Consider the following 12,067-nt stretch of genomic DNA (forward strand, 5'->3'; position numbering starts at 1 on the left):
GTTGATTCCAAGCAAAATGAAAAAAAAATAGCTTGTCTTGTTGCAAAAATAGATATGTTAAAAATGTCATAAAGTAACTGGAAATAGAGGCTGTGATTAAAATTAAAAAAGGGATGAAAGGGATGATTTCATGTGAGGGTGCACAAGAATGTGCATAATTTTCAATGTTATAGTGTCTCTAATGAGAATTATTACATATAACAGTTCTACCGCATAAAAAAAAATAATACAATTCTTGATCGAAAATTAACAGTTATGCAATGTTTTTATTTACTTCTTATAAATTTTTTGTTAAAAAAAAAAGAAAAAAGAAAAGAAAGTTTACACAGTTAATAATGAAGCACAGGTCAGCAGTATCTTTACAATACTAAAAAACTAAATAAATGACTTTGATTTTCTTTAGACACTTCCCACCCATTTGTTTTACTAATGCGTCATCATGATTGTTGATAGAGAAGGGTTGATATCGCTGCAAAGACTGCACTTGTCTTAGGAAGGCGAAGCTGACGTATTTAACATCCTGCTGTTGTATTCCTAAGCTTCAATCTTTGAACACTCATGCGGTCTCAGAGAGAATAATGTTTCTCATTCCACTTCTTTCCTTCCATAGCATTTGATTCCTTGAGACATGTTGGTGAAATGAATCCTTCAGCTGTTTCACCAGTCTCAAATTTTACATTTGCTTAGGTTATTGAACTGTGTATTCTTGGTCCACCCCAAAAATAGTTTGTATTTTTCTATTTTTAATTTATTTTTTGTCTGGTTCCAATTATTGTAATTGGTCTTTACCTAGGAGTTATCAAACACTTCCCAAGCACACTTTATGGCTCAGAGGAGGCTCTCTGGATCTTGAAGGGCCTGCAGGTGAAATCCAGCATGGGACGAAACTTCTACGTTGCATAGTGATCAAAGCTGCCCAAATACTCAAGCCCTGCTCGATAACAGAACTGATACTGGTCCTACAAAAGAAGAAAATGCTTTTGAAAACAGCTGACATATGAGAGAGAGAAAAACAAAGGATGTCATAGTTCAGAAATTTGGCTTAACCAGAGCATAGTAGGTTAAACATGTCAAAAATAAATCACTGCTGACTGTCTTTGGATACTGCACTTTTTATATTCTATTCAACTATAAATGTTCTGTAATGTCAGGGCTCTCTTTTGTTGTTATAAATGTGTTCCTTGCAGTTGTTCAGAATACATAAGAGAAAATTAATACCAGAAGTCATGACAAGGGTACAAATTGTAACATTTGCAAAAAATCTAAACAGGCAGACTAGCCCATAAATTAAGATATTAAGGGCCAGATTCAGAGAGAATTACGTTGCTCCACAACGGCGTAACGTATCTGATTTACGTTACACCGCCGCAAGTTTACAGCGTAAGTGCCTGATTCACAAATCTCTTACCAGTAAACTTGCGGCAGTGTAACGTAAATCCGTTCGGCGCAAGCACGCCTAATTCAAATGGGGCGGGCAACATTTAAATTAGGCGCGTTCCCGCGCAGAACGTACTGTGCATGCTTCGTCTGGAAAATTACCCGACGTGCATTGCGCTAAATGACGTCGCACGGACATCATTTGTTTAGACGTTAACGTAAATGGCGTCCAGTGCCATTCATGGACGACTTACGCAAACAACGTGATTTTTTAAATTTCGAAGCGGGAACGACGGCCATACTTAACATTGCTTAGAACACCTAGGAGGCAGCCCTAACTTTACGACGCGTATCGCTACGGAAACAACGTAAATTTAGGTCGACGGGCATCGCGGATGTTCGTGAATCGCCGTAACTAGTCATTTGCATATTCTACGCCGACCGCAATGGCCTCGCCACCTAGCAGCCGGCCTAGAATTGCATCCTAAGATCCGACGGTGTAAGTCAATTACACCTGTCGGATCTTAGGGCTATCTATGCGTAACTGATTCTATGAATCAGCCGCATAGTTAGGACGGGCGGATCACAGAGATACGACGGCGTATCAGGAGATACGCCGTTGTATCTCTTTTGTGAATCTGGCCCAGTATTTCTGCATACATCTGTAATGACTTGTGTGGATCTTAATCTTAAAACTGTGGAAATGAGAGGTACGTTTTCCAACTGTATTTCCCTTGTCTTTCCCAAAAATGCAGGTTTGCTGATTTCTTATAAACAACTGAAATCCAGGCAAACTGTCAAGTACACAGATGAAATACATATATAAGAGCTGGTTTAGCTGTCAAAGAATTAGCATTTCTGAGATTCACAAGGCAGGAGACCTGATAGATCTCCATTTCAGTTAAGAAACACTTACATATCTTGTCCCCCTCCTAGTCTGTGACTAAAGAGTAAGAGAAGAAACAAAAGGGCTTGTCTGTCTGACATTCTCCTTTCCCCTATCAGCATGTGCACATGGGCACTGCAGCACAACTGACTGGTTCCTTAAACTGCTTCTACCCCTCCCAGTCTGACTTTTGCAATACAGTGAATTGTGGGAAGCTGATAGCAAGTATAAGTGAACTGAAATGAACAGCTGGAAAAGTCTAATACTGGAAGAAAAACAATAATATTTCAAAGGAATAGAAAAAGATTTGGAGTGGAATCTTTAGTCGTTGTTTGGTGTTTTCTCATGTGGACTAATATACAAGTATGAGTATTATTCAACAGAACAGAAAACAAAGGGCCAGAGGAGATAATGCTTACATTGTAGAATACACTGTACTTTTAATGCAAAAAAACAATGTCAAAAGTGGGCATTTTTGTTCATTTTCACAGTGTTTAAACAGAACCTCCAGAGAAACGCTGATTTGTATTTTCATAGCGTACATCAGAGTCCACTGAATTGTAAGGAAATAGGCCTCATTTTGCAAGCACTTGCAGTTTTATAAAAACAGAAAGTATTTCAAGACTAATGGAGTTTACAGGTCAAGGTTTTCATTAAACATAACTTGTCGATCTCACTTGATTATCCATCCTGAATTGGTGTTCGGTGATAAACTCACTACATTAATTCAGTAAAGCTTTACAGCTCGGGATGAATATGACTTTCTGTATCAACAAGTACTTTGGCAAATATGCAGTAGTGTCAATATCCAAAAGGTACTAGCCTGTGCAGTGCAGTATAGTTTCTCTGGAGGTTCTATCTAAATACTGTGAAAATGAACAATGTGCACTTTTGACATACAGCTTTAATGCAATAAAAGTATGGTGTATTCTACAATGTAAGCCTTATCTCCTCTGGGCCTTATGTTGGCAAGGAAATACATTCCAGGAACCCATAGTTGACAGTCCTGATGCCATTCATAAGATGTGTGGTAGGTGTATGACATGTCCTTAAGGCACGACAGAGGGAGAATGACATTCCCACAGAAGGTGGTAAAAAAGCCCTAGGTGAGAAAAAAGGACTGGCCTCCAGGATACTTTGTTTATATGCTACATAAACTAGAGAGGTCCCAGGAAGAATGTAGAGAGAGCCAAAACAGAACTAGAAGAGGAGCTGTGGTGGCTCAACGCGATTGGCACTGCGCTGACAAGCCATTCACCTCTGCAGCTAGAGGTTCGGATCCCGGTCTCGGCTTCATGTGAATTGAGTTTGGTGGTCTCAGCCCGGCTCCCGGTGGGTGTGCTATGCAAGGTAAGCCTGTGCTTAGTACCCCCCTCCCACAAAAACCACCACACCTACACACGCACTCTAAATTGGGTTAACACACTCACATTGACCATGCGGTCTCTAAAAGAGAGGCGAAGGACTAATGGGGCTGGTTGAGCGGGCTAATCCTCTCACTCCCTTATAGGGAGTCCCTCTGCCCCGTTGGGCTTCAAAGCGGAGCAGGTAGGGTGGGCTGTGTGGGAGGACCCCCTCACACACCCGCCATTGCCACCCGGGGCATGGAGAAAGGTGGCAGATTGCCTCTGGGGGAGGCCTGCCTACTCCCAACTCCTGCAGTCCGGCTCCTCTCTCGAGTACACGCACAAAAATACACTTAAAAAAAAAAAAAAAAAAAAAAACAGAACTACTGCTGTTAGGGATAATGGAGGTGAGAAGCTCTAATAGCTTTAATAGCTATTGAACACCAAAACATCTGGTAACAGATGATAGGACACCAGAAGACCCATATGTCTAAATTCCAGCACTTCATGCTCTTGACAGCATAAAATAACACTGCTATTTCAATAAAACAAACAGTTAAGAAGAGACATTAAAGCGGAGTTCCGGCCACAATTTCACTTTTTAAATATAAATACCCCTGTAATACACAAGCTTAATGTATTCTAGTAAAGTTAGTCTGTAAACTAAGGTCTGTTTTGTTAGGTTGTTACAGCATTTAGACACTTTATAAAATAGAAATTGACTGGGGCCATCTTAAGTGTGGGTATCATGAAGCCAGACTGTATGACTTCCTGGATTTCAGCCTTGCAGATCTAGCACATGCTCAGTGCTGCACAAGCAGTGTCAGATCAGGTTTCAGCACCTGTGCTGTCCAAGTCACATGATTCTTTGAGACTGGGGAGTGCACAGACTCCTGGAAAGTTACACCCACTACATTCCCAGGAGTCTGTGTGAGAAGTGGGAAGATTAACTATTCTACCTAGCAACAACACTTTGAAGGCATCTAAAAAAAAAAAAAAATTCGTAAAGGACTAATGACATTTTTTTAAAACTACTGATGTAATGTTATATTTATGGGTGGAACTCCACTTTAAAGAAAAGATGCACAATAAATGATGGCAATAAATCTCATATGGGCATTGTTAGTTAGCAGCCCACTCACCTCTGTCTGTACCATTGCAGGTCGCTGTGTTCTCAGCATTTTGACAGTCTGGAAGATATCTACAACACCTTCATATCTCATCCTTTCCAATACAATACTCAGAGTTATGAATACTCCAGTCCTTCCTACACCAGCACTGTTACAAAAACACAAGAATGTTAATAGATTGTCGGATGAAAAGTGTTTAATTTAATTACAAGCAAAGCAAAAGGATTACAAGATAATATGTGACTTATTTTACACATTAATGATTTTTTTGTTCAACTCATACTTTAGCTTTTTTGAACAACTTCTGCTAATTGCTTAACATTTGCTAAGAAGATTCCAAAATACTGAAGATAACAGCAGAAGTTGAAAGGAAATACATTCTTAAAAACAGAAAAAAGAGCTTTAATACAAGCCTCCACTGACCTCTGTAGCTGCAAGGAAATTCATATTTAAAGGCACTGAAATTTCAGCTTTCCCCCCCTTTTTTCTGGCAGCAGGGACATGACAGTCTGCCAGCCTTCTAATGTAAACAAACAGCAGGTGCTGTAAGCACAGACTAAAATCTGATTTCAGAGTCTTTTGTGATTTTGAGGATACTTTACTCCAGATTGTCTACAGCTACAAAAGTCAGGGAAGGCTTATTTTAACCACTTAAAGACCGCCTCCTGCAAATTTACGTCGGCAGAATGGCACGGCTGGGCACATGCACGTACAGGTACGTCCTGTGCTAGTACCCAGCCCGCGACCCGGTCCGAAGCTCCGTGACCGCGGGAGCCACGGACCCGATCGCCGCTGGAGTCCCGCGATCGGTCCCCGGAGCTGAAGAATGGGGAGAGATGTATGTAAACACAGCTTCCCCGTTCTTCACTGTGGCAGCCGCGGCATTGATCGTGTGATCCCTTTTATAGGGATACACAATCAATGACGTCACACCTACAGCCACACCCCCTACAGTTAGAAACAGACATGAGGTCATACATAACCTCTTCAGCGCCCCCTTGTGGTTAACTCCCAAACTGCAATTGTCATTTTCACAGTAAACAATGCATTTTAAATGCATTTTTTGCTGTGAAAATGACAATGGTCCCAAAAATGTGTCAAAATTGTCCGTCATAATGTCGCAGTCATGAAAAAAATTGCTGATCACCGCCATTAGTAGTAAAAAAATAAATAATAAAAATGCAATAAAACTATCCCCTATTTTGAAAACGCTATAAATTTGGCGCAAACCAACCGATAAACGCTTATTGCGATTTTTTTTACCAAAAATAGGTAGAATAATACATATTGGCCTAAACTGAGGAAAAAAAATGTTTTTTTTTATATATTTTTGGGGGATATTTATTATAGCAAAAAGTAAAAAATATTGCATTTTTTTCAAAATTGTCGCTATATTTTTGTTTATAACGCAAAAAATAAAAACCGCAGAGGTGATCAAATACCACCAAAAGAGAGCAAAACATAAAACTGGTCCATTTACAAGTCTTCAGCTTTAAGAAATACCTAATCCGTTTTTCAAAGAAAATCAATTAGCTTTCACACGAGGCGCTTTACAGGTGCTATAGCGCCTTAAAGAGCCTCTCCTCTCACTCCAGTGTGAAAGCCCGAGTGCTTTCACACTGGTGCGGTGCACTGGCAGGATGCCAAAAAACCCTGCAGCAGCATTTTGCAGGTGCTTTTAACCCTTTTATGGTCGTTAGCTGGGGTTAAAGCCGCCCCGCTAGCGGCCGCAAAAACAACCGCGGACACGCCCCCGATGCCCCAGTGTGAAAGTAGCTTAAAATCAATGAAAATTTTCACACTTCCACTGTGGGCTCAAAAGGACAAACTCTCACCTCCTTAGTTGGACCTTTAAATTATAATAACTCAAATTGGGAAGGTCCTCCTTTAATTAGCCAGGATAGAGGAATATAAACTCTCCTTTTCTTCAAAGCCATCTCCATGACCAATGTAAACCAGTACCAAACAGAAAGAAGAACAAACCAGTGCCCTCACATTTGCATAATAAAACCAAATTTGTATCAAAATACACTCACATTATATAAAATGTAACAATCGCTCTGTACAAGTACACAGGAGCAGGGATTCTCCCTGCTGCTCAACGCTCTAATGAAACAGACTGACAGCTCACGATCCTTCGTATTCAAGCAGGACTGCTGTGAGCGATCTCTCTTTTGCAACTCAGTGTAGAAACAATGTTATGGAAAAGTTAGGAAAAGGAGGGGTATACCGACCACGACTGTATTGTTAGTAAGATGGAGCAGAACGTGCCATCGTGGCTAACAGAGGCCGAGTCAAGAAAAGACTAGAAATGCTTAACACAAATAAATCTCCAGGACCAGATGGCTTACACCTGAGAGTCCACAAAGAACTCAGCCAGGTTATAGCTAGACCAGTATTCATAAACTTTGGAGACAGCATACGGACCGGAATTGTACCAGCTTATTGGAGAAATGCCAATGTGGTACCAATATTCAAAAAGGGGCAGAGACATATTCCTGGAAACTACAGGTCAGCATAACATCAAAAGTAGGTGATTGGAGGGGATGATAAGGGACTATATCCAAGAATTTGCTGATGAAAACAGTATCATTAGTAATAATCAGAATTGGTTTACGAAGGGTCGTTCCTGCTAGACCAATCTGTTAACATTCTATGAGGAAGTGAGCTGCCATCTAGATAGAGGGAGGCCTGTGGATATGGTGTTGTCAGGGACATGTTGGCCATAGTGCCACGGAAGCTCCTAGGCAGAGGCATATATGCATGCGCAGACGTGCATCTACAGGTGGCCGCCTTGCCGGGCACAGGCTAACGCATATGCGCATGCAGGGAAATATTAGCACGGCCTTGCAAACGCATGCGCATGTTAGCCATCAATGCTGTCGCCAAATGCCCTATAAGGGCAGCAGCTGCTTATCCTGACCACACTTGCTCTCCTCCTATTCTGACCTCGGCATGCCTTACAGACTTTGTTAGATCTTCCACCAGCCTGATATCCTGTTGCCAACCTCTTTGCCAACCTTGACCATTCTCTGCCTGCTGATTATGCTGATACCTGATCCCCTGTTGCTAACCTGGCTTGTCTGAGTCTGCATCCAGTTATCCATCTGTCCTGCTCTGCATAGTGCCTGGGGATACTGGTCCTACATCTGCATAGTGCCTGCATCTGCTGTTCCTGTTGCCATCCAGCCCAGCTCAGGTGACATACCTGCCACACACTTCTGCAACCAACGGAAGATCCTGCAGGCACTCTTACCTCTCCGTGCTCTTGCGGTCACTGTTGCAACTCCAGTGGTCCTTGAGCTGGGGCTGTACGAGAGGTTTTCCTCTACACATCAGGCTCTGCTATGAGGTACGTGACAGGTGTATTTGGATTTTGCAAAGGTATTCGATACTGTTCCCCATAAACACTTAATCTACAAACTGAGGTCTGTAGGCATGTACTATAGAATTTGTTCCTGGATAGAAAACTGGTGACAGGGGCTTGTCCAAAGGGTGCTGATAAATAACATGTACTCAGACTGGTCGTGAGTGGTAAGTGGGTTACCCCAAGGCTCTGTCTTGGGAACAATTTTGTTTAATCTATTCATAAATTATATAAATATTTGCAGACGACACAAAAAAAGCAGGGCAATAACTTCACAGAATTTTTACAGAAAGACCTAAATAGAATAATGGAATGGGCAACTACATGGCAAATTAGGTTTAATGTGGAGAAATGTAAAGTAATGCACTTGGGGGCTAAAAATAAATGCACACTACTCACTAGGGGGAGAACCTCTGAGGGAATCATGGAAAGAGAAAGATATGGGGGTCCTAGTAGAAGACAGACTAAGCAATAGCATGCAATGTCAAGCTACCAAAGCTGGCAGACTATTAGCTTGTATAAAAAAGGGGATACACTCCAGAGATAAAACTATAATCCTGACACTTTATAAAACTCTGGTCAGGCATCTGGTGTATTCCATCCAGTTCTGGTCACCAGTCCTCAGAAGGGATGTGCTGGTGATGGAGACAGTCCAGAGAAGGGCAACAAAATTAACAAGTGGACTGGAAGACTTCAATTACGAGGAATGGCCACAAGCACTAAACTTATTCTCACTTGAGAATTTGCTTGAGAAGGGACTAGATAGCGATTTACAAATAAAAATCCCAGCATAGGAAAAAACTATTTGGTCTCAGGTAGTGTAAGAGAACCTGAGGCCACACAATGATATTGGAGGAGAAGCAGTTTAACCTTAAGCTGCATAGGGTGTTTTTCTAGGTCAGGGCGATACGGATGTGGAAATCCCTTCCACAATTGGTGGTGTCAGCAGGGAGTATTGATATTTTTTGAAAAGACTCTTGGACGTGCATCGACATACAAGTATATGGGAACACTTACACAGGTTGAACTGGATGGACTATTGTATTTATTCAACCGTACCTACTATGCAACTATGTTATGCACTACACGTTACGTCATCAACTTCTTGAAGTCTTGAATTTAAAGGTGCAACTAGAAAGGTGAGAGTTTGCCTTTTTGAGCCCACGGTGCAGGAGTGAACATTTTCTTTTTTTTTTTTTGTTTAATCTTTGTTTTTTATTAATAAAGTATTCAGAATGAAATTAACATACACGCCATCAAGAGGCACCAAGTTGGTAGTTACAGATATTTGTACAATACTAAGACATAACAACAGGAGTGAACATTTTCATTGCACTGATTGATTTTCGTTGGAAGGGGGATTTAGTATTTCTTAAAACTAAAGACTTGTAAATGGACTGGTTTTGTTTATTGCTCTGTGTTTGCCACCTTCACAAGCACTATTCATTGCCCCTTTCCTAGCAGTTAACGCATGGACTATTTTCAAGTTTGCTGTTTGGGATGAGATCATTTATGTTGTAACTGCTTATTAATCCATGACGTTGGTTCAAATAGTCAACATTTTCATTGCAGTGCAACTTTGCAAAGGTATTGTTAACCTAGCGTAATGTATAAGCTAAAGCTGTTATTGGTTCAAAAATCAAACATTGTTAAAGAAAAAAACATTTTTTATTTTTTTTTGCAGAGGTTTGGGTATTCAAAGTAAACACTGCTTCATCATATTCACTTTACTAAATAAACATTCTATATTCCTCTAATAAGTCAACCCCATTGAAATTTTTAAAACGTTAATAAAACCTGTAATTCCCTCTTATAAATGGCTAAATAATAATTGTTTCACTAAACAAAAGCGTTAACAAAAAACATATAATCTCCAGAGTGTGGAATGATGCCTACGAAATGGTATCAAACAATTAATTTGCACCCAACAAAGTATTACATGCTTCTGTTTTAATTAAAGAAGGAAAGCATGTCAGTTCCAAGACATTAATAATTTACCCACAAGCTACTGTCCAGTCTAAGTCAAGAGATAACCAAAGTGATTTATGAAGCCAGAGAGAATAAATAACCAATGTTTCCAGTAGACAATATAAATGTTACCTTTGATTTCTTTTACCAACAAAAGCAAATCCAGAAAGAATTAAACTTGCCACTGGCTGTTTCTCTAGCAGACAGAGCAGTTCTATCATGTGTGTTATGTACCGTTTTATGACTATCTCACAACCTTGGCAACACCTTTCAATTGTAAGACTTACATGTAAATCTTACTTTTTATTATAGGAAAAACTTTATTAAGACTGTGTGATGCTCCAAATGTACATTCAGCATACTTTTAATGTAAACCAAGCATATTAAATGTGCACCTTTCTGTGTTATTTAGCAGAACAAACATTATTTTTCTGGAGTGTAACGAAAATAAATAAGTAAAATGATCTACTCATAGAGATTTAACACTATGCATTCATTAAAAACTCAGAAAGCACCTGATGCAGAAGATACTGGTGGCATACAGACGGGGGGCTTGTACATTATTCTAACCTCTGTTCCCTAGTTATTCCAATCTATAATTAAAAGTCCTAAATAATTTTTTTTCTTTGATATATCTAAACCCAAGCACAAAATGTGATGTACTGCAGATTGATGGTCTTTAGACATGGAGGCTTTATTTTTCTCCTTTATTTTCACCTGATGATCATGCAAAAGACACACATTCTGTCTTAGGATGATAATGCTCACCCACTGTACTGGACCTATGAAGAATAGGACTACAAAACAGTTGCCCATTCTCCATAACATAAAGGACAGGGGTTATGTATGCCTAAAAAGAATTGAGAACAATACTAATAGCATTTAGTACAAGCTGAGAGTGCAAGTTATTAGCTGTAAAGATTTCTTGCAGGACAAACAAACATTGTTTGCACTTATTGAACATATATAACAAAACGTTATCAATAGTATATTTCAAAGACCAAAAGGGAGGAAATAAAATAAGTTTAATGTTAGGGTTTACATATACTCTAAACTATTGGTTGGCACTTTGACATTTTTGGGTCTTTAATAGTTTTATTGGGTCCACATCTGTTAAGAGAAACCTGAAAGAATTTGAAGACTGCCCTGTAATACTGAACCATTAGCTTCAGTACTTTGTAAAGCATCGACCAGGACAAGCATGCAGATCAAGAGCTCTAAAGTGGCCTTTCAAAGAATCATGGACAATGATGAGGACAGATGGACACTTTTAAGCATAATCTCTTCTCCCTCCTTCTAATTATCTATATTTGAATATAAATACTCATATATATATAGTATAAGGGGTCATTGTATATAGCAGAAACATGCATCATATATATTTAGATCCTTGGACCGATTTTACAGAAAGGGTAAATTTAATAAAGGAAAATAGAGTTTTTACTTACAAAGTAAACATTAACTTGGCTTAGTAAATAAGCTGTGTTCTCATCAGTCATCCAACCATGTGCAAGTAAACATTTTTTTATTTTTACTTTTCTTTGGTTGACTGTGCTTAAGCTATGTGATTGTTTACTTTGCAAAACTAGCATTCTCTTCATATTTATCACTATTTGACACAAATCTAAAGAAAAGTTAACTAAATGATAGAAATAGATGAACAGTTTTTGTCTGAGTTATAAGTAATGTAAAAAAAAAATGCATATAACCCATATCACACATTATTGTATATTCAGAGATGCCTCCCTGTTGGGTTAGTTGAATGTAAGCTATCTGGTTCCTGATCACAATCTGTAGATAATGTTCCCATGCACAATGTGTTGTACTTATGATGTGTTAATCTATGTCATTCCTTTGAAAGCTGCCAGCCAAATGTGTGAAACTGATAGCTGTCAAACCTGGCTGCCAATGACAATTTTGGTTCCTACTGACAATCATGTGATAACTTTGTCAGCAATGATTGCAGAGACCCCTATCATCTGTAGAAGTCAAT

The 12,067-nt window shown here is 39.5% G+C and overlaps 1 protein-coding gene across 49 annotated transcripts in view; it reads right to left on the reverse strand.

The window, feature by feature from the left end:
- Positions 1-239: 239 nt before the first annotated feature.
- The window catches only part of PTPRD (protein tyrosine phosphatase receptor type D), a 521,758-nt gene continuing 509,930 nt past the window's right edge, over positions 240-12,067 (reverse strand). For all 49 annotated transcript variants that reach the window (XM_040357869.1, XM_040357852.1, XM_040358160.1 and 46 more), the window contains 2 exons: positions 4,752-4,887; positions 240-959 (listed from right to left, as the gene is read on the reverse strand). In XM_040357869.1, the coding sequence (XP_040213803.1) occupies positions 891-959; positions 4,752-4,887 (205 nt within the window). In that variant the 3' untranslated portion in view covers positions 240-890. The remainder of the gene's footprint in view (positions 960-4,751; positions 4,888-12,067) is intronic.

The sequence above is a fragment of the Rana temporaria genome, chromosome 1, assembly GCF_905171775.1.
Source record: "Rana temporaria chromosome 1, aRanTem1.1, whole genome shotgun sequence".
Taxonomy (NCBI): Eukaryota; Metazoa; Chordata; class Amphibia; order Anura; family Ranidae; genus Rana; species Rana temporaria.